At 42.0% G+C, this 23554-nt stretch overlaps 1 protein-coding gene and 1 non-coding gene across 2 annotated transcripts; both read right to left on the reverse strand.

Annotated features, from left to right (window-relative positions):
- Positions 1 to 634: 634 nt before the first annotated feature.
- polr3b (polymerase (RNA) III (DNA directed) polypeptide B) lies at positions 635 to 23114 on the reverse strand. The gene is made up of 29 exons (XM_019895628.1): positions 23041 to 23114; positions 22912 to 23000; positions 22316 to 22348; positions 22106 to 22162; positions 21854 to 21918; positions 21502 to 21577; positions 20384 to 20484; positions 19929 to 20020; positions 19706 to 19823; positions 18983 to 19091; positions 17361 to 17483; positions 16215 to 16331; positions 15949 to 16083; positions 14720 to 14881; positions 14175 to 14375; positions 13860 to 14022; positions 12520 to 12673; positions 12370 to 12444; positions 12195 to 12293; positions 11405 to 11532; positions 8498 to 8707; positions 7923 to 8081; positions 7328 to 7445; positions 6492 to 6634; positions 4126 to 4229; positions 2126 to 2292; positions 1444 to 1557; positions 1191 to 1364; positions 635 to 907 (listed from the first exon to the last, which is right to left on the reverse strand). The coding sequence occupies exons 2-29, from the start codon at positions 22981 to 22983 to the stop codon at positions 778 to 780; spliced, it is 3399 nt and encodes a 1132-aa protein (XP_019751187.1). The 5' UTR covers positions 22984 to 23000; positions 23041 to 23114; the 3' UTR covers positions 635 to 777.
- Positions 20697 to 20768, reverse strand: trnap-agg (transfer RNA proline (anticodon AGG)). The gene has a single exon. It is a non-coding gene; the product is annotated as a tRNA-Pro (tRNA).
- Positions 23115 to 23554: the final 440 nt, after the last annotated feature.

The following is a 23554-nucleotide window of genomic DNA, read 5'->3' on the forward strand; positions in this document are numbered from 1 at the left end:
TTGCGACACACACTCACACACAAGCAAAAAGATGTTCAAAGTGCACATTAAGGCAAAATACACAAAAGTCAGATAAGGAGGATGTCATTAATTGCGGCCAATTAACAAGGACAGGTGCATCCTTCCTCTTATCACGTGCACGCTCACAAACGGGATGTGCACGCCTTTTGTCCCATTGCTAAAGTCCCCAATTGTGTGTGTGTGGCATTCAGGCTTTGATGGGAGGAAATCATACGTCCAAAAAGGGATTTTGTCGACTTGACATGAATGTCACTCAATACAAAGCAGGTTATGACATCATCACAGGAGCTTTTATCAGCGACAAGCAAAACAAACAAAGTCCTTTCATTCATGATTTCAACTCTGAAATCAAACTGGGGGACAAAGGGGATTTCATGTTATTATATTGGCTTTATCACACTGCTAATTACCAATGTTTTCGTGAGGAAAGGAGCTTCTACTATACGGGTCAAAGCCCTATATTGCGGCATTTAAATACATTTTGAAAGGGTCATCAATTGTGGATTTCGACTATTTGCGGCAGGCCTTGGTCCCAATCAGCTGCGAGTAGCAGAGGGTTTTTACAAAGTCTTGTGAATGTCAACATTCAGGCAAAAATGAGCCAAAGCAAGAGTTGCATGTGAGAAACAATGTCAAGTATTTATTATGTACACAAACTATGATCATACTGCAGAAATATTATCCACATCGAAGAACAAAAAAAAAAAAAGTGTGAGAAAAAGAAATGTTAGGCGTTTGCCTGTTTCCCTGGTGCTGCTATTCGTTGTAGCGCGACAGCTTGAGTCGGGGGATGATGTTCATGGACTGCAGCTCCTGAAAGAGCAGCTTGCAAGCGTAGGGGATGCGCAGCGACGACACGTGACATGACGACTTGCAGTAGTGACACCTGTGGGAGGTTGGGGAGCAACCGAATAGTAAGACGGTACCTGGTACCAGGCTGTGGATCATTTTACAACAATATATTAAAACAGGGGGAAAAGAGTCACAATTTAGGACTGTCCATCCTTCTAGGACACCTGTCCAAGTGGACAGGTCTCCAATCCCAAAAAACCCCAAATGTCTTAAAACCAAATGGACAAGTAACTTACTCTATATGTGACTTACATTCGTCTTGCACTACAATTAGAATTAATAGTGCATTTAAGCATCCCGACGTGTGTGCATCTTACCAGCCAGAATAACCCAGAAGGCCACACTGCCCGCACACGTCCACCTCAAAGGCATCGCTGGAGATCATGAGGCGCTCCAGCAGCAACATGCTGGCGCCGTAACCGATCAGACAATCGCGCTCCATCTCACCCAGACGCAAACCTCCGTCTCGAGAGCGACCTTCTGTCGGCTGCCTGAAGACGAACCGGGGGGAAAATTAAGCTGTGTTCTTTGTCAAGAGTCCCTCGCAAGAGCGTGGAAGTAAAAGCTTACCTGGTCAGGACGGCTCGGGGACCACGCGCTCGGGCGTGCATCTTGTCCAAGACCATGTGCTTCAGTTTTTGGTAATACACGGGTCCAAAGTAGATGTATGCCTCTAGTGGCTCACTGAGGGGATACAATATAAGCCAGTTTTTTTTTTCTTCCTTCTTAAATGAATGTCCCCCGGGCTTTGAGTTTCACACTTATCGTGTAAACATATGGTATAAAAGACCCACTATCCTAACCCAACAACAAGGGTTTGAAGCAAACAACAAAATAACCACACACCGTAATTCTTTTTTTCTGGTGCAAAGGACTAACCCCCCCCCCCCATAAAAAACAACCAATACCACACCCAAAATAAATAAATAAATGGATAAATAAATACATAAAATCCCATTCAAGGGCGGCACAAAACTGCTGAACAAGAAACCAATAAGCACAAGAACTCATTTTGTACATTTTTTCACAATAGTTAACTTATTCCAAACTTTAATATTATTGTGTTACTATGCTTGTCCTGCATGTCATTCCGAAACCGCCAAAATATTTTCGGCATACTCATTTTGCAGTATAAGGCAAAGTGTAACTAAGACTCCTGCAATCGATCGCAATAGATTTGTTTTCAAAATCGTTCAGCCCTAATAAGATGCAACATTTCAAAATGTAATGTGATATCCATAGTGATGTTTACCCAGTGATGCCAGAGGTAACGTAGTCCTTCCCCTGGTAGTTGTATCCATAGCGGATCAGGTCCTCGCACACATCCTTCACTTTGCTGCCCCCGAAAGCCGTCCCGTAGTGGAAGCGTCCGTCCAGGACTCCCGCCTTGCCGGCCAGCAGCTCGATAAGCTTCCCCACCTGACACGAAAAAGTTTGTGTTTATTAGTGCTTCTGTTTGTCACTCATGTTCCACTCCTTGATACCATAAGATGCATGAGATCAGGGCTTCCGAACCTGCATAGAGCCAAGACCCACATTTTAAGATTAGAAAATGACCTCTCACAACACACTGGTTGGGAATCACAGCATTAGGGAACACGTGTAACTCCCAGCTGAGGGTGACTGATTTTGGCAATTTGGCTAAGGTTGCCCCCGCACAACCCTTGACCCCACCACATAAAAGGCCGACACCTACTCTCCTTCTGGGGAGATGTCCTCCGCAGCCAAACATTGCTGAGCGCTCGCCATGGCGATGGCGGCGGCTAGCAACCACGCTGGCACCGGCAAGTTGAGCAGTAAAGATCACTGCTGATTTTACAGGCAGAGACGCTGCAAACGTTTTCTGTGAACGTTTGATAAAACTTGCAACACCCTGGTGGCGTCCGTCGCCACGGCAACGGCTATCTGTTTGTGCGGTGCAGTCATACTGTCGTTCAGTCAAAAGGACTAGAGCCCTGGGTGACAATGATAACCTCAGGAGGAGATAATGAGGCTTTTGTAACCCTAATGGGATACACACAGATATGGTTTTGAATACAAAAATCTGGCACAAATTGGAGTCGTTAGTATGTTTTTCTTGTGTGTCAAAAGTTCTCTATATGACAATTTCCTTCGATTTGTTTTTCAAATCTATCCTTGGGGTGGGGGGTTCTATGTCTGTGTGTGTGTGTGTGTGTGTGTGTGTGTTAAGATTATTATATTTTTATTTGTTAGTGCACACTGCACCATAAGCATTCAATCAGTTTCACGTTCACAAAAAAAAAAAAAATTATTTCAAAAATATAATAAAAAAGGAGTTGACCTTTAACCAACTGTGTCATGCGACCTGCATCACCGCAAGTGGTTAGCGGTCAGCAATCTGCAATTGCAGCTTGCGATTAGAACTGTTGCAATATATCAGTTTTTTTCCTTTTTTTTTTAAATTCTCATTCAAAGTTAGTTTCATCTGCAATTCACCGATGGCACTGGCAAAGAATGGGTAACTGGAGCACCAGGAGAAGCATTTTAAAACGGTACACGAATGAACAATAGTTTTTGCACTTAACACGCTGCAAGAGTGCGTTTCCCGTTTTCTGTTTCGTTCATGTTAGGGGCCATTACGGCTGTTGCTCATCATGGCATGCGTATGTGTGCGTGCGTGCGTGCACGTGCGGTAACGGGTCGATCGCGGAGGATTCTTGCTTGAAAAGTAGATCTTCAGTTGGGCATCCCTGAACTATCTCCCATACAAGTGCAATGGCACCTTGACTTACAAGTGCCTAATTCCGGGTTTTTCCAGTTGCGAGTTATCGATTGGTCAATATTTTGCTTCGTGTTGAGAGTCAAAATGTTTGATGCACTTCCAAAGGTTTATTCAACAACACTAACAGACAGACGCACAAATACAAAATGTGATTAGCTCAAATGTCCTTATATTTCAGGGTAATTACGCCATCTGTTGCATAACCAAGCACTTGACAGCCCAAAATTGTACATTGGAATGTGCCATACTCTCTCTCTCTCTCTCTCTCGCTCTCTCTCTCTCTCTATCTCTCTCTCTCTCTCTCTCTCTCACACACACATGGGAGTAAGGTCATAATTACAGTAAATATTTGTACGGAAAACACTTGCAAGCCATAAATACACAGCAATCACATATTCCCACATGACTACGTATTCCTACGCGTTAACTGCACACCGTTCGTAACCTTGGAACTGACTATGTTGGCACGGTCGTAAACCGAGGAGTAATAGATGCTGAAAATAGCATACCGTCATTCGGGAAGGATAGCCATGTGGGTTCATGATGATGTCGGGACAAATGCCCGTGTCACAGAAAGGCATGTCCTCTTGGGGGACGATGAGGCCACAGACACCTGAAATATACAAACGCGTTGTTATTATTGTAAAGTATTACTAGTACAGCTTCGTTTTTGTCAGATGTTTATCCGTTTACTGTGTTTTTGTCCTTTTTTTTTGGGCTATATTTTTGCCTGAGTTCTGTTCAAGGTTTTTACTGAATTTTGTTTTGCCGGATTTTTTTAATTGAAGTTTTTGTTGTATTTTTGTCATTTTTTTCGCCACATATATTTAATTCAACTTACTGCATTAGTTCCAATCCTATCTTTTTCTTAGTGTGGACTTCTGCTGGATCATTTCCTCTCTCATGTGGACAGACGGGCTCGCCTTTATGATTCGTCAAGCAGCCCCGTAGACGAGAGTTTAAGTGGGAGTGCAAATGTTTGCGGAGGGGGCCACGGTACTCTTGCCTGGCCAGGACAAACAGATTTTAGGCCCATTTGCAAATGAAAAAAAAAAAAAAATAGGGAACACAGAGAATGAGAAGCAGAGCAGGAAATGGAGAAAAGGTGCTTAAACTCGACAGTGAGAGCAGGATTACACATGGCCAACCCTCAGCTCAACTCAGAGGAAGTAGAGGGTGAGCATTTGGAGGGGAGATATTGAAACCTCTGCACGTGGGAAAAAAAAAAAAAAGATAAATCCCTTTTTTGGCCTGCCTGGCCCATGTCACTGACTGCTAATGTTGGGCAGGATGTTGCGACAGGATGTTGACCGGCAACAAGCGCTGCGTTTTACTGGAAAGTCGTCCAGCAGCAGGAAGCTGCAGTCTGAATGGGAGCGGGAGGAAGGCCAACATAGTCAAAGGAGTGAGGGAGCGAGTAAACGTGTCGAAGAAAAATATAGAAAGCGGGGTAAAATAGTGGGGAAGGTGAACGGTGAGGACCGGGCAGCGGTTCCCATGGCAGACGTGCTCTGTGTTGTTTGTTTTGTGTGAAAGTGGATGATAAAAGAGGCATGAAATCAGCAGAGAAAAGCGAGACAACAGCGAGGGTCCAGCGCCCTTCATCACAGCACTTACAGCTCCATGCTGGCGGCTTGCACAATGGACCACCCCCCTCTTTCTCACTACGTCCAGCACACACACACAACCTACAGCTGTGTGTGTATGTGTGTGTGACCGGTAAATAATTAACTTATTCTGCTCTGTTGACCGGGACTTATAGAACCAGTCATGAGAACCTGGTGGACACTCACATTCACTATCTAATTAAATAACAAAAACATATAGGTTATACGAAAAATTAAAGAGACCACCACCAACCGGAATATTCAAAATTCAGATCAATACCATCATGGCTACTAAAACTGGGAGATTTATTGATTTTAGTGATTCATTTTAATGAATTTATTATTTTTAATGCCAATTTTATTGATTGAAATGTTGGAAACTTTTCATAAGGAGTATGTGAGTCCAAGCTGCAAATATTTTGTCATGGTGATGTGATAATGGTAAATTATTGAACATTCAAAATACTAATAAAGTAACAAGCTAAAAATAAGAGATTTTGTTCCCAAGAAGTAGCGCTTCTTTTCACATTATCTGTAAAAATATGTTTTGTTTTTTTTTTTTATTTAAAATGTGTGGAAGTTGATTACTTGGGGGGAAAAAATGACATAGTTTGCTAGTTATCAGGAGAAATAAAGTATGTGCCAGAAATTGGGGGAAAAAAAACTTGCTCTGAATAATGTCATTGTCATTTGCTTTTCCTCTAAACGAAGGAAAAAGGATTGAAATGACAAATCACTTTTTTTAAACAACAAAAAATACATTTTACATTGTCTCTCCATCAAAACGTAATGAGTTCTTTTTTGACTTCATGGTAGCTTTTGCTGCTGACAATCTTCTCTACAGTAAGTGACCACCTTGACAAAATCCCCCACCCGGACTAACCCTTCGGTGACCCCGCGCTCTCCGTCACGATGCGAGACAGGAGACATTGTCCCGTTCTGAGCTGACCGCCCTGTGGCCACCGCCTTAATGAAGAGAGTAAATTATGCACGGCGCCAGTTAGCTTTTTTTGATTAAAACATCATAGAGGCACCTCTATAGGGGAGGTTCCGGCCGCCAACAATGAAGGTTGTAAACACTTTTTTTTTTAGGCCAGAATACTGTTGGGGTGTAATAAATTTGCATAGTCTGGCACAGGACAAAGAGCCAATTAATTGAAAAGAGCTCTTGAGGGATGAGGACACATGCAGTAGGGAGGGAGGGAGCAAGGGATTCAACAACCTGTGGAGTTGTCTTGTGCAACAGGTTTCCCTTGCCCCTCGCTCACCTTTCTGTCCGTGCCGACTGCTGAACTTGTCCCCGATCTCGGGCCTCCTGGTTTGCCTGAGAAGAATCTTGATGAGGAAGGCGTCTTCGGCGTTGGACGAGATCATCACCTTCTCAATGTATGAGTCTGTTGAGCCCTTGTAGCTGCAAAGCGAGAGGGCAACTTATTATTTACAGCCAAAAAAAAAAAAAAAAAAACAGAAAATAGCACATTCCTAATATTCATTGAGCGAAATTTTACCGAAGAAAATCTCACAAAAAGGTATAGTTAGTAGCAGCTTTTATTTTTGAAAAAGAAAAACAACACAAAATTATATCAACACAGGGAAGAAAAGAGTAGTGAAAGAATATTTTATAAAGAGTAACTGTTTGTTAGGATAAGTCAAATCCCACCAACAGCTGTTTTGTTGTATGTGTGCCTTGAGGAGGCGTTTCTGGGTGAGTGACGTAAGAAACATGACTGGTTAGTTTCGTGTGAATTTCTCAACGTGAGAGCTGGCTTATTGTAGCTCTTTGTTAGTGTTCTCTAATATTCTAACTGTATCGCCATAAATACTGAAGCAATGACTTTGCATAACTTCAAATCAAATTTGGGCTTGTTTAGTTCAACACAAAGCTATATATTTTTTTGTATGAATGGCAACAGGTGGAGACACAGGAAAACTGTATCCTCAGCCGTCTAGTGGAAGTGCATTTCATTGTGTCTGCCTGTCACTCACAAAATGTCAGGGAGGGTCCAGGGTACAGTATAAGTTTTGCCTGAAGTCAGCTGGGAGAGGCTGCAGCTCCCCACAACCCTGACAAGGATAAGCAAACGGATGGATGGATTAAGCTCACCTGATGGGCACTTCTCTGTATTGAGGCTGGCCTGGCTGGGTGCTGCCCTCCAGTGGCGTCTGAGTGACGGTCGGCATGGATTTGTTTACCAGCACCTGCTTGTTCTCAACTCGCTCACCTGCAGCGCAACATGGGAGCACAATTGCCAGAGTTCAAAGCAGTTGCTAGTTGCAAAGGGTCCTCGGTTTATGACGTCAACAACAGTTTTGAGATTAGGAATGGTGCACAAATAAACAGTTCGCTGGATAGTGTGAAAATACAGGGTCACACGGCACACAAAAGCGTGTTCAGTTACTGACTGACTTGCATTTTTGTGTTTGATTGTTTCATACTTTTTGTTTTACCTTCCTTTAATGGAATGGTGCAAAAACGTGGTCCATTATTTTGGTATCTTAAAACTCATTTGCTAAAGGAAATGAAAAACAAGTGATCGAATTATACTGCTGAGTGGAAAACAAACAAAACTTGTAACATTCTAATTCTAAATATTTGAGAAGGGCCGTCGATTACTTGCGCTTTCCGCGGCAGGGCTCAGCTCAATAAAGTTAAGTCCACCAAATCATGCTGGGCAACATCCGGTCCTCCAGCTACTCACCTGGGGAGCAGATCCCATCAGCGTCCAGGACGTTGTGTCTCCAGATGGGCTTCCTGGTGGCAGCATCAAGCATGGGGCCCAACACCTTATCGAAGGTTTGGTTGGTGTAACGCCGAAGGGTGCACTTGGCGTTTTTGTACACCAGACAACGACCAAAACCTGAAGGGAGCATCGGTATTAGTACTGGTGGAAGATGAGGGACAGCATCTCAATTTGTAACTTAGTTCCATGAAATTAAAATAATTTGACTCCAGCCAATTTTCCTTACTTCATAGCATTTCTCTTGGCTAAACTGCTTCTAATTCATGTACAAGGATGTCTCGATTTCAAAGATGTCCTAGAAGGGCCAGTGTGCTGGCCCAGGCTGACATCTGCATTTCTCTATCTTCTGATTGGGTGCTCAGCCCAAAACTTGTTACAACCAACTTAAACAAGCAAAAAACCCTCTGTAGCGATTTAAACACATTAATAATAATTTCATGTTGTTGTCATCTTATTAGATAAAGATTGTGGTGTTATTTTTTTATTTTTGTCCAGGATGGACTTTAGGTGTTCCTTTGTCAACTGTCCCTCACCTCTGTCCAGCGATGCTTTATTGAGGACCAGTGCGTCCTCGATGTCGTAGCCGCTGTAGCTCATCACGGCCACGGTAGCGTTCTGACCAGCAGGAAGCTTCTCAAAGTCGATCAGCTCAATGGTTTTGGTTTTGACCATAGGCCTCTGCGGGTATGCCAGCAGGTACATCAGCGTGTCAATGCGGTTCCTCTGGTTGTAGCCAATCGTACCTAGAGACAGGAATGCTCACTTTTTATTGGCACCGTCAGAGAGATACTCATTTCAAAATATAGCAGTTTTGTTGATTGTAGCTTGATGTTGCGTAGGAGTACACTGCATCAACTGAGAGCTACTTCAAATACGGATGTCTTTCAGCGCTGAGGTCTGCTCGGAGAGATGCAGAGTAATTAACAGCAATAAGAAGAAGCACAAAGGTCCTGACCTCATCTCTAGAATAGATAATTGTAGTACCCACAAAGCAAAAACAAAATAGATGTCTGTGAGTATTGTTATATGTTTCTATTTTGCCATTTCTTGTACATAAAAGGTTCATAATTACTAAAACATTTATGCTAGTTTTTTTTTTTTTTTTTTAGCCCAACCCATTTCCCCTGCTAGCATTAAGCCAGGGGTCCCCAACCGCCGGTCCGCGGACCGGGACCGGTCCGCAGGGCATTTGGTACCGGGCCGCACAGAAAGAACTTGCCTTTTTTCCGTTTTATTAATTTCGGATTGCGAAATGTTTTATTTTGAAAAATTACCGGATTCTCTGTTACATCCGTCTGTGTCACGCTTGACTCACGTCAAGGCACACTTCTCGGTCAGGTGACCGATGACGCTCATAAACAAAAGGCTGAAGCCCGCAAAATGAGTAAAAAAGCTGCTTGGAGATCGCAAATGACGGCGGCCTTAAAAGTACGTTCGAAACAACTGGATCAAAGTTATGGCTGAATACTCTGAGATCGCCACAATAGCACTGTTGCTATTTCCGACATCCGACCTGTGTGAGGTGGGGAGTTTCTGCAGCAACAGCGACTAAAACAAAATTACGAAGTAGACTCGACATAAACCGCACACTTGAGGTGTCATTGTCTCCTATTACCCCGAGATGGGACTGTCTGATTGCAGAAAATCAAGCTCGGGGCTGTGGTGAGTCGTCATTTTCATGCACTTTGAATTTGCGTTGTATCGTATTTTGAAGGCATTAAACATTACCAGAGCGATAAGAGTGTTGCGACCACATTAGACGCTCCTGTGTTTATTATTATATTTCGAAAACACCACAGTTTTCATGCAGCTCATACCATATTATTTTGTTGTATTAGTCCGCCACACCTTAAATGCCGGTCCCTGAAAATATTGTCTGACTTAAACCGGTCCGTGGGGCAAAAAAGGTTGGGGACCCCTGCATTAAGCTATCTGATTTTCACTACACCAAATTATGAGGATAGAAAATGAATAGAAGTGCTTTTTATTCTCTTTTGTTTTATGTTACAGGTTTACAGTAAAATTCAGAGCTTGTGGCAAGCCTGCCTTACTTCTTTTTTTGAGAACTATTGATCCACACTTTCTCCATTTTGCCTCAGTGCTATGGTAGAATCCCTACAATATATGAGTTGCGAAAGTCAGAACAGGCACTCAGGAATCTAAAAGGTACCACCCACGATAAATTAGTAACCTCCTCTGAATTTTTAAATGTCTCATTACTTTGATGGCCATTTCAGTCAACTCCGAATAAGAATTTTGGGGTTTTTGGGGGAGCAGTTTTACTTCGCCAGTGAGGCGGAACTGGCTGAGTTATGGCATAATTAATGGCCTCCCCGGGAGTCTTTGACATTTGTCACATGCTATTACTTGACAATTGGGCTACAAGCGCAGAGCCGGTGATAATAGGCCCAGGCCGCACAAGCAAGATTTGCACATGTATAGGCTTGTCCACACAAAACAGAGCAGGCCGAGGATATTGGGCCAAATATAGTTCCAGTCTGTGTTTTTTTGTAAAGATGGGGGGCTAAAGAGTTGCAGTGGGGGTTACGAATGTTAGCAGGGCCGTTTGGGGAAGTTGTGGTTACCAGGGAGCCGCGGGTGTGCTCTTTCGCAGCTGAGCACACCGACCCCCCTGAGCACAGCCAAAGCAGACACAATGAATTGCTAATGACACTCGGGCTGATTGGCAGGGAAAGGGCCTCCGCACACACACGGTACAATGGAGGACCTACGCAAGCGCTCCATGTTTGATGTCCATGCGCATACACTCACACGCAAACACGTACACAAGCATACACGAAAGAGAGAGAGGCACAGGAAAAACACTTAAATGATTGTGCTGTGCCCTATACAGTGATTTTGTTGCGCTTTTGAAATGTGTATAGGTTTCCGCTATCCAGTGCCATCAATGTAGCCCAAAATGCATTTAAAAAGTAGTGAATGGTCAATACAAAAATGTTTGAAAAATATTCTATTACCTAATATAATTTTTTTGTTTTAGTGTGAGGATAAGAGAGAACACTTTGTGACTGTCTCTAATGCTAATATTGTATTATCACTTCGCTATAAAACAGAGTTAACATTTTTCACGTAAAAAAAAAAAAATGCATGCCATCCCGCATTGCGCTGATAATTGGGTATTTGAATTTGGCACGAGGCAAATTCACAAGTGGAGCACCACATCACAACACGGATGGACATAAAATACTTGGCATTAATTCTGTAAAATATACTCAGCTTAAAACAATTGTATCATGGGAGAAGGGAATTAATGGACGACCCTAAACACGGCCAGTGAAAAGCAGCAGATTTAGGAGTTTATAATTGTGTTCAAGTGGGTTGAGGTATGACGCCAATCTCAAGGGGGGATGTTTGAGAAGGAATTGCAAATCTTTCTGACCCGAGGACTGAAATTCCTTGCTCGAACGTGTCGCTCTTACCCATGGCCTGCTTGCCCATAGCGCACTGGTATGTGTTCCTGGGCGACTGGTTGTGGTGGGGGTAGGGAATGAGGCCGGCGCACACCCCCAGAAGCGTGAAGGGCTCGATTTCCAAGTGTGTTGTGTCTCTGCAGGGGAAAATATCAATAAAACATAAAATGCTGATGATTTTGGAATTGCATTTGTATTTGGCACAATAGTGCTCTTGCTTATGTATGTATGCATATATGTATACAAGTACAGTATGTAGTGTGTTTCCAAGTACCGTACCGGTACGAGTATCGTACCATGAATTTTAGCTGGTAAAAATTACACGATACCTAATTCCAAGTCCAAGGCTTGAACATACTAAATAAAAACCAAAGTGAAGATGTGTACATTACCACATTCACAGCCATGCCAAGTATCAAGATACTTCATGCAGTTACGGTATCAAAGACAAAATATTGGAATAGTGACATCCCTACAGCTATGTATGTGACATGTGATCTAAATTAACGTAATGTAATATGATGTTTTGTGTGCGGTAAAATATCCATTTGGAGTAATTTTTAGGGGGAGCTTTTTGTGTCTGTTTTTATTGTACTTATTCCAAAACAAGGACCTTTTTGTTGTTCCTGTAGCCCTTCATACTGGTTTCGTCGATTGGGATGAAATTACTGTCTATCATAATACACATAACGTACAAAAAAAGTCTAATAATCCATGCGCAGAATTGAATCGAAGAACCTTGGTCATTTCCATCAGAGTTCAACTGTTATTTCAGAACAAATCGGTGAACACCACTCACTTGTCTATCATGTGCTCGTAAAGGGCGATTTGACAGTCATTCTCCTCGTTGACATCCAAGTACTCCACCAAACCTTCGTGCAGGAAGTCCTCAAACGATCTGGGGTGGATAAAAATGTGTATCAGACAAGCACCAGCCAAGCGACAGCTGGGATCTTAAAATTGGTGGGCATTACCTGTAGCCTTGCGACAAATCCTCAATGTGTTTGTTTTTTACCATGGGTTGACCCTTTTTCACAATAATGTACGGCCTACAAAGGGAACAAACGTGAAGACTCGACCTTTACCTTGACTTACTAGTTAATTCAACCCGTGACCTGACCTACCTGCAGAGGCGTCCTCCATCCGATGAGATGTACACGCAGCGGTCGGCCATATTGGTGGAGATGGACACAAACTCGTTGATGAATCCAGCCCTGCGCATCAGCCTGAAGGTGCTAACAAGCTTGGGATGGTCGCGAATGACGCCGAGAATGTTTCCTGCAGACAAGGGCAGTGAATTACATCAAATACATTGTCTATGTTCCGCAGTACGACACTCACAAAACGTTTGACATGTTGGTGACATTTCTGGATGAACCCAGAATGCATCCTTCTCTAAGCGTAGGAATGCAACTTTTGAGTCCAACTGGTCAATGTCCCAGTAATTTTTGGGATACCAGCTCACCCACAATGCGAATGAGGACAAGTGTTACACAAAACAGAGGACGAGATGGATTACGCTAGTAATTGGCATTTTTACAGGTTGCAAAACTGCAGCATGTATGCATGCCAGCATTCTCGCAGTACTTCATTTACTTTTTGAAGTTAATGCTGTCAAATGAGATGAGATTTTAAAGGCTTGAGGTGGGGTGTCCACATTTGTAACCATAATTGCAATTTGCATTAGGTTCACGATGTGGGCAAAAGGAGCCGTTCTTTCTGAGGTTCTCTTCATATCACATCAAACAGGTGAGTCAGTGGAGAACAGAGTAGACTGTGTGTGTGTGTGTGTGTGTGTGTGTGTGTGTGTGTGTGTGTGTGTGTGCGTGTATGCGCGCGCACGCACGTGCATATGTATGCACACCGAACACACTTTAACACCTGCTGCTTGTAGTTAATTAAATACTACAGCAGCTAACGACATGTGACAGTTATCAGTAACCACACAAACACGGAGTAATTAAAGCACAGTAAACTGCTGCTGTGAAATGAATGACACATTATAGAAAAAGGAACATTTCCCTTTTGCACTCACACGGAGGATTAAGAGTTTGCTCTGGAGTGATCTAAAGCAGTGTTTCCCAACCTTTAATGAGCCAAGGCAAATTATTTTACATTAGAAAAAGGCCACAAGAAGTATCCTGAAATAATGAGGATCTCATCTAAATTTATTCATAAATTCATTCTGTGTGTATTTGAACACAAAACTATTCTGTTGTGTGAATGGCAACAGGTGCATACATAGTTTGTTACTTCTGCCAACTAATAGAGGGGCGTTTCATTGATAAGCCTGTCACTAGAAGTCGCTGATGTAGATGAATAAAGACAATTTGTTTGTAGAAAATCCTTTTCAGACGTCAGAATTAAGTGAAACTGGATCATTCACAGCGGCACACCTGTTGATCGCTCATGTCACAGCGTGGTCTAAAGCAAAAGAGCAGCGCGCATGCAGTGAATGTTTTACCATTGAGGAAGACGAGGAAGACGCTGGGGTAAGAGAGCTCCTCTCCACACAGCAGGTTGACGTCCTCAACACCCAGGTTGAAGGCCAGCTTGATGATGGGACCGTCTTCCATGTCGGTGGTGATGTGCGTCATCAGAGCCAAGTTCTTCACCAGCCCGCAAGCCTACCACAACAAGTTGACAAGACATAGCGTATATCGAAACAAACTTTCCCATTGAAATGAATTGAAATGCCATTAAAATGTTACAACCCAAAGTCAAGGTACTGCTTTTCTGTGAGCAACCGAACCAATGAGGAGTGTATGAGCGAGCTCACCTCGCCTTCAGGTGTGTCGGACGGGCACAGCATGCCCCACTGCGAGGGCTGCAGCGACCGCGGCCCGCTAACTTTGCGGGTCTTCTCGAACTGCGAGGAAATCCGGGTCATCATGCCCAGAGCCGAAATGTAGGAGAGGCGAGACAACACCTGCGTCACACCCTGACGGTCCATCTTGAACCTTTTCAATGACCAATTCCCCTATGACATGAAAAATAAATGGATATGGTTAAAAATCAATTGAATTCATGCTTGATGGATCATACATCCATTCATTTTCTCCAGTGCTTGTCGCTGGTCGTGAGCCAATTGAACGGCGACTGTAGCGCAAAAAAATTCACACTCACATTCACACCTAAGGACAATTAGGGTCTTCAAGTTTAATGTCATTAACAGTTGAGCCCTACTTCCACGTGACAAAGCCAAACAACAACTAAATGAGATGTGTCGAGTCAGTAATGACACACATGCACACAGAGGTGCAGAGACACACACACACACATACACACTCACACGTGCACACACCTGCACACACGCACACTCACAGTGGAAATGGCGTTGATCATGCCGTTGGTGATCTGGTCCTGTCTCATGTGCTTGACCACATCAAACTGTGCCGCCCTCTGTTTGGGGATGATCTGGTCGGCAATCTTCTTCAGCTCAGAGTTGAACTTCTTGAACAGGTCTTCAAAGAGCAGGGACAGAAGCTGCGAGAGGCCAAAGTATGTGCTCATCAGTTATGCTTCAAAGGCATTCAGAGATGTCAGTCAGTGTGACTTGTGTGATTTTACAGTTATAGACAATAAACAACAAACGACGAGGTGGGCCAGAGTGATGTTTCCTGTCCCGTCTCCCTCCTCCCCGCCCTTGCCTTAGCATACGTCACGATAAACAGGCTTGAAATTAATCAAGAAATTAAGCTTCCGTTGCACAGCCAGGCCAATTAGTTGAATGTCAGGGAAACATAATTGGAGAGTGAGAAGATTGTTGGAGTAAGCCCCTTTTGAAAGAGTACTCCCTCCCAGCTCTTGCTCTACGTTGGGGAGGGGGGAAATTAAAGGCCTTAAGACAGCAATAATGACATTATCAGAGCCGGGCCTGCGGATTAGCTCAATCGCTCCAGTCAAGGCAGCACGTCTATTGTCAGCGTGCTGAAAAATCCCCACCGTTCTGCAGCTTTGGGATTTCGGTGCCACCGCATATCTCCCGCCTGACAAAGGCAGGCTGCAATACAAGCAGAGTTGGTGGGGGTGAAGAAAACAAAACAGGGAAAAGCAAAGCCGGGGAAAAATAATGAGTCTTATTAAAAGGAGGAGGCAGGCACAAAAGATATAGGTGAGCTTTGAACTGATTCCTGTGTAAATGTTATTCTTCTCTTAAAATCTTCAAAACACTAAAGAAAAATCAAAATACACACAGAGAAGATCACAGTGGTGTTGTTCAATGGCCACTGACCGTTTTTGTGTGTATATTTTGTCAAACAATTGTGAGGTTTGTCGTCTTTTGATGACGTATAGGTCGGATGACCGTGAGCTGTGCGCACCTACCATCGGATACAATTTGTTATATCCACATACGAAAGAGGGCGGGTCAGATTACAAAAAAAAACCTCCAAATAAATGAAAAATTGAATTATGCTGTTCACATCGACTTGAAAAGACATCCAATACATGTTGAATTAGATTAAAAATAATAATTTTAATTGGAATTGACCTGTAGTGGGAACATAGCCATAATGTAACACACTGAAGTGAAATGGTGTACAGAGTCGTACCTGTCCGGCCAACTCGAGACGTTTGTTGCCATAGTAATCTCTGTCGTCCACCTTGTTGTCCCCTTGAGCCAGAATCACCCTGCGTACCATCACTGCCAGGTAAATACACTTGGCTCTGAAGTTAAATTCTTTGACCTGTACACACACACACACACACACACACACACACACACACACACACACACACACGATTATTACATTTTGTGCACCTGACTCACTTCACCAGGAACACACACACACACATCTGTTTTCGTTATTCCACATACAGGCACGTGTGTGAGAATCAATGACGCCAGCAGTTCCCTGGCCTCTTCCATTTTGGTTTTCTTGGGTCCTCCCCACATGCGCTGCCTGCGCACTTTATTCCCAAGGTACTTCAGAGCCTGAAAACAACACAAGAATTCTGATCAAGACAATCGCTATTTGTCAATATAGGGTCCTTGGTGCGAGCTGACCCCGATTTGTGCGCATGTCGGAACCTGGTGTAGACTATCACTAACCCAGTGCCTATTTGTCAGGCTGTCTTTGACATTGAGCACTTATCAGTTTTATTTGTTTGTTGTTTGCTTTTTGTCTATTTTTTGCCAGAATTTTGGCAACCTATTTGTTGCAATCTGAATATATTTGACTACATGTGTGTTGTTTGTTGTTGGTGCATTTAAGCTTCCATGACACAATTCCCAATTGTGACATTTGGACTGAGGTAGATTACTCATCATAATCTGATAAATGCATTCCTTATCCTTATCTGCCTTTAATGATATAGATTTAGGTCTCATTGTGCACGATACAATGACTCAGTGAACACCCTGAAAAGAAATGAGGGAGGCAGAAACAGGAGCGAGGCAGCAAATGGTTGCTAGGACGCAAATGATGCCTCATCAGTGCACCGGGTGGCTCCTCTTAATGACATAATCTTTCGGGGGGGAAGAAAAACACAAACAAATTGTATTCATGGGTGTCAAAAAATAACATGACTTAACAGGCTGAAGGTGACAAAGAAATTTAAGGGTCTTCTGTCAAGAGGCGACATCCTGCTCTTCAGTAGACACATCCTATTCAGTGACATCACTCAAGTGACTCGGTCATTATTCTCTTACAAAGACATTAATTAAAAAAAAAAAAAAACTGTAATTGTGAAAATAGTCTATTATAATGTAGTACGATAATAATATTTGGGAAACCTCCAAAATCCACCAGATTCCAGAGCGCAGTTTGACCTACCCGCAATAGATGAAAATTTTAAACACAAATTAAGACACAGTTTTCAAACACATTTAAAACCTTTGCAGTAACTCTATAAAACGAACAACTGAAAACAATGTCAGGGACTCCAATCGGCCCTTTGCTGATTTGACTGAAAGGAAAGGAAAAATGTTCAAATACCACCTGATTGTCAGTAAGTAAGCTACCTGGGTTTGTGTAAATATTTGGGCTTTCTGACACTCCTCCAAGCTTGGGGCGAAGCTGGCCATGACGTGCTCCTCTGTCCCAATCATCTGTACGATCTCCTGGTCACTCTCCACACCCATTCCCTGTGTGAAAGACACCCACAAGCTGTGGTCATCAATGGCTAATACATTTATGACAAGATCAATTGTGAAGCCTCTGCCAGCTCCTCTGATGAGCCAACTAAATGCATCCCTTTTCTGTTTTGCTTTTTTTAGAATCTGAAGCACCTGTGGGAATCTCTGTGAAAGAACATTTGAAGACTGAAAGTGGAAACTACACAAAAAGATTTGTGTCGACAGGACCTTACTGTGGAGGTGAACACACAGTGGACTTCTTACATCCACAAAAAGTGAACCAAGAAGCAAAATTTGTGTGTGTGTGTGTGTGTGTGTGTGTGTGTGTGTGTGTGTGTGTGTGTGTGTGTGTGTGTGTGTGCGTGTGCGTGTGCGTGTGTATATATGGAGTCACACAAATTGTCTGTGACATTTGCTTATGGAAATGTGAAGCTGTGGGAACTGACACGCTCATCGCGCACTAGACACATTTAGTTGAACCTCCTCCATTTCCGTGGAGAGTCCCAGGCAGGATGGGAGACAAGCGCATGCAAATAAAGTGAGCACACAAAAGTGATAACGTCAGGATAATGACCCTTGCTCGGAAGACAGTCTGCGCTCAGGGTTGACGTGAGATTTGCTCTCGGCGGGCAAAGAAGTTAATCATGATGCCAGCTGGCAGACTGACATTTTAAAGGAATGAAATCAGACAAGGTGCAGCATACTGAGCTAGTGGTTAGCATTTCACAGTTTTGAGGTTTGGGTTTGAATCAACAAATGTCTTCATGTATATGGGTGACAGTACAAATAACAATTTCTTTGGTACCCCAGTACGGTCCTGAGTCACCTTTTTCTTTCACTTAATGTAGGTACAGGAGTTGAACCAGTACTTCTACTATTACCAGTCTTTCTTTCAACTTAAGTATAAAGTCTGTGTACTTTTCAACCAATGTAGCATAACAACGACACGCTGTAAAGCAGATGTGCCAGTTTTAGGTCTTGCAACTTGCTTAGCTAAACTTATGAAAGACTCGACTTGGTATTCATGAGAATCGACTTCATGGATAATGATTAGCATGAAGGATATACCGGTACATGTTATTTTATACTCTCAGTTGTTCATTCAATCCTAGGTGTAAATATTGTATAGTCAGCAACGTTGTATGATTTCATTTGCAACTTTAACCAAAGTGATGACTTGATTTAGTTGAAATATAATAGGGACTCAACTTTACTTTGCCACAGGGACTCAGGACTTGCTTGAAACTTGAAGGAAACGAATTGGATTTATCCCAGTTGAGTGGGAAAAAGAATGATTTAGCTGAAGAATTATTCAGCTCAGGATAAGGGTAACTTTTCCCAAATTCACAGTTTTTAATTGCTAATTAGCTAGGAATACTGAAATGAACTGCAGTACTCTGATGTGACTGACGGACCTCCTCAAACGACTTCCGCTGGGAAGTCTTTCAGTGCGCTGGCCTCCAATGGTGATATGAAAGTGGTCTTGTGACGCCCCCTGGTGCACGCACCTTGAATATAATGGCGATGGGCGCATCCTCCGTCAGCGTGTTGTGCTTCAGGTAGAATCGTCCTTGTTTCACAATCATGTTTGTTCTACTTTTCTTCTCATGGGTGGAGCTGGAATAGTTTGGGAGGAGGGTGTCACAAAGGAAACGGGGATAAGGAAGACAAATGTATCGCACCAACGCTGCACCAACAGAAGAAATGTGAGTTTGAGAAGAGAAGGCCAATTTCAGGTACAATGAGTGCTTGGCACTGCTCCTTCTCTCTAACTCTCGCTCTTTGTTCCTGCTTTCTCTATGGGGAAATTTAACCTGGGACTTGGTGGCAACAAGTCACCTTCTGCGACATTTTGGTTGCTCCACATGATTACTGAACAGGCTCTGCTTTTATGTTTTGATTCTAGGTAACATGTGGAGGATGCGCCTATTTTTAATCTGAGAAATGTTTTGATACCCCTTGGAATTGTTGTTTATGGATTACACTAATATACAGAACATCAGTTGAAAATTCATTTAAAAAAACATCAATAATAGTGCTAGATAATCTTACTTCACACATTAAATGCATTTGACAGCTAACTTGTACATTGTGTTTTGTTTTTGGGGTTTTTTTTTTTTTTGCATTTTTGACTGATACACAAATTCATCAGGGGATAGAATGGTTATTTTCTTCACCGTATGTCTTATGCAAAGCTGCTATGTAGTGACGCTTCTGCTGGTTGTCTCTACCTGGTAACTGAGGCTCCCACTGCACCTTTCCTGTCCTGCTCCACAATTATCCTGTTCTTGGACAGCTGCTCCTGGATCAGAATGACTTTCTCTTGACCTTTCACAATGAAATAACCACCTACATTGCCAGAGGGGTTAAAAAAAATTCATACCTCATGCGACATAAACAATGGCATATTTAAAGACTGAACTTAGTTTAAACAGTTAAAATGACACCAAGTACCTGGATCAAGGGGACATTCGTTGAGTTTGGAGAACTCCAAGGGTGTCTTTCCTGTGAGGACACAGTTGGAGCTTCGCAGCATGATGGGCATCCTGACCAAATACATTCAAATTAACAAGTTAAAATTGCTGAAAGAGGTTCAGATTTATCTGACAGCGAGGCGGATGGAGCCCTTGAAACATAGGTATCAAATTCAAGAAATGACAAACTAGTGTTGCGGCAATTTCCCAAAAAAAGAAAAGATTTAAGATAACATATTTGTAATTAATAAATAATAATTTTCAAATGAATTTAGCGAAATTGGACAATTTCCCAAGCCACCTCTGATCATATCTGAGAGCACACTCAAGGTACTTCTACATTTAGTCATAACTTGCCCACTGAGGACAAGCATAACTAAAATGTGGCCTATGATGAAAACAAGTTTGACATCCCTGACTAAAATGTATGGGTACCTTCCAATGGGCAGAGCATTGCGGATGATTCTCTGGCTGCCGCGTGTGTACTCAATGTCCACGGTGATGGGTGCCGAGTAGGTCATGTCTCTGAGACGACACTAGCACAAAGAACAAAATAGGAAGAAAAAAAAAACACTGAATATTGTCAAATAAAATGTGGTATGGTTTCTCTTTTGTTCATAATGCAGACTAACAAAATGAAATTATATTTAATTCAACAAGAAAACATTTCTGAACCAACTGTGACAGGTTTTCAAATGCCCTGAAATCTATCTGTGCATGCTGCTATTCCCACCAAAAATTAAAAGGAGGGCTCGTCCGGGATTTGAACCCGGGACCTCTCGCACCCTAAGCGAGAATCATACCCCTAGACCAACGAGCCACACAGATCCAGGCAAGACAGAAGTCTACAAAAAGTGGTGATGTGGCACATCTTCAGGTTCACTTGAGACAATAGCGCCCCTATCGACCACTCTATGAAAAAACAGGTGACATTGTCAGCCTGAGGCAATAACATGCATTTGGTACGGAAGAGTTTTTTTCGGGCCACACTGAAAAGAAAAATATAGAATGAGACTACAATCGTACAAAGAAAAAAAAAAGTAAATTCAAAGTTTAAATTAAAAGTATTAAAAATTTTGTTTTAGAACAGAAGTTATTTTCAAGATTATTTATATCAGAAAAATACATTTGTTAATTTTTATGAAATACTGTATATTTTTTAGATAAAAGTTTTGATTAGACAAAAAAATTTTGAATTATTTTTAAGTCATCTTTAGAGGATGGAAAAACAAGAATAGAGACATTATTCAAGAAAAATAGATATTTTTACATTAAAATTTTTCTGGTTTACAATATGTTAAATATTAAGTACATTTGAGGATGAAAAGACATAGAATGACATTGTGGTGTATTATCTCGTAGTGCAATTTATTTTTCTCTTCAGGGTGACACTGCTTTCGACTGGATTTACATACATCGGGACATTTTCTTCTTAGTATTGAAAGAAAATGTCACAGATGACATGGCAAGTATTGGCCTTTCAAATTACAGTATCCCAAATAATACAATATTAGTATATTGTGTATTAACCGTTACAGGGTAAATTGGCTTACCTCATGAGGGGAGACTGGCCGGGTTACGTTGAAGCTCTCTTCTACATCAGGCATACCAATGTAGATATTGAGATACCTGCAAGAATAAAGGGACATTAAACGGAACGTAGCGATCAAAAATTTGGGAGGTCATTGTTTAGAAATATCAAAGAGTGGAAATTGATTTGGAGATGAGCTGGCTAATAAATGTAGAATGGTTGGTGAACTGGTTTGGTGAACTAACAGATAAATTAAAAAATCTGATCATTAGATGAATACAAATCATGGAAAAGGTCATTGGTATGTCCACATTTTGAATAATGTCAATATTTGTCACTCTGCAGCCTATTGTCCAACTGGTCTAGTGACTTACTTGATGTACCACATCGGGTCCGCGTCACTTGTTATCTTCTCGTTGGCGCTCATGATTTTCTTGATCTGTGGAGTGGGATGTTGATAGTGTACATGACAGGCTAAGGGACACACATGCACAGACAGACACACACGAAGACATGCACATTTATGGACTCACACTAACCGATGGCCGTTCACGACATACGACCACACAGACACACTCACAGATTTACATACATTCAGACACACTGATGGCTAGCTTGGGTTTTACCTCCACATTGATGAAATAATTGAATGAGTCGATGTGCTGCTTCACCAAGCCTTTCACCTTCAAAACAAATGTCAGAAATTCAATTTTTTTTAAATGTGACACACACTATGATTTGGAGAAATTGCTTTATGCTGTTTGGTGTGCATACACGTGTGTTAAGGGTCATTCAAATACAAAAAAGGTAGACATAGAAGGTTCTGAGTGTTTTACCTTCAAAAACGCAGGCAACAGCTTCCATTTTTCCTGTTGAATTCAATAGACATGAAACAAGTTGGTCATTGACTATGATTTTCTTGATTTGTAACAGTTTTGTCATGTCGGGTTGCTGACAGTTACAAAAACTACAAGTGTGACGAAAAATGAAAAAAAAACATATTTGACACTTAAGTTGTTGTGTAAACGAAGCAGTAATCGTTTTAAAATTGGGTAAAGTACTTATAAATTGGGGGAAATGCTTGGAATAAATAAATTCCGTGTTTTGATTGACAGATCGATATCAAATAACATGATGATTACTGGTGTTGAACTGGAGTGATTACTAATTATCTTGAGGTATACGTGGAAGTTGGAGGTTAAAGAAGTGAAATAATGTCATTATTTGATCGTATCTGTCTACTCTAGGGGGACTTAAGATACTGATGGTAAGACCGCACTAATAAAATGATTTGGATGGGGCCTTGACTTATAACAGGGTTTGACTTGACTTGCCAAAGACAAAACGACTTGGAAGTTCAATTCGTGTGACCCCATCTTTGCATATTTGAATCGAACTCGTGGTGTCAACATGTCGGCATGTTTCGACTTACCTCTACAGTGCTGACAGGAGCCGCCAGCTCCTGCTGGGACATGTTACAAAACTCGCCTCCAAGCAACTCCATCCTGACTTTAAATCTTTTTAAAGTATTTCAAAATGTTTATGTTAAACTCTTCACCATTTTGTTAGTGTTGATTTGCTGTCGGAAGTCGCTGCAGCATGCCTCCAATTGTGTGTTTCACTATAACACATCCGTATGGGTAGCGAAATAAAGATATTGTTCCGCCATAGGTAAGGTCCCGCGCGAGAAAACATGAAAACCGATTAGAAAATAACACACTGTCGTTTCGCAATCAGTAAATTACTTAAGACTTGAATCCGCAAAAAAACATAAAACAATGAAATCCAACACTATTTTCTTTATTTTGGCGGCCTACCTTGTGTTTTACTGTTAGACCGCCGAGAGGAACGACAGTTGATGTGAAATAACACATTTTAAAGAAGTACATAAAAAATTATTTGCAAATAATAAACTGGAATATCGCGTTCAAGTGAAGAAATTCAGACAAGATGACAATCAAAATCAATATTTTTGGTTCACGTTCTGCCTGAAACCATGGTGCGTCACTGTAAAACCACCGCGTAGCTGGGAATAATTAAGAGTTCCACTGTTAAACTAGGAAAATAATTACATA

Source organism: Hippocampus comes, unplaced genomic scaffold (assembly GCF_001891065.2).
Source record: "Hippocampus comes isolate QL1 unplaced genomic scaffold, H_comes_QL1_v1.1 scaffold570, whole genome shotgun sequence".
NCBI lineage: Eukaryota > Metazoa > Chordata > Actinopteri > Syngnathiformes > Syngnathidae > Hippocampus > Hippocampus comes.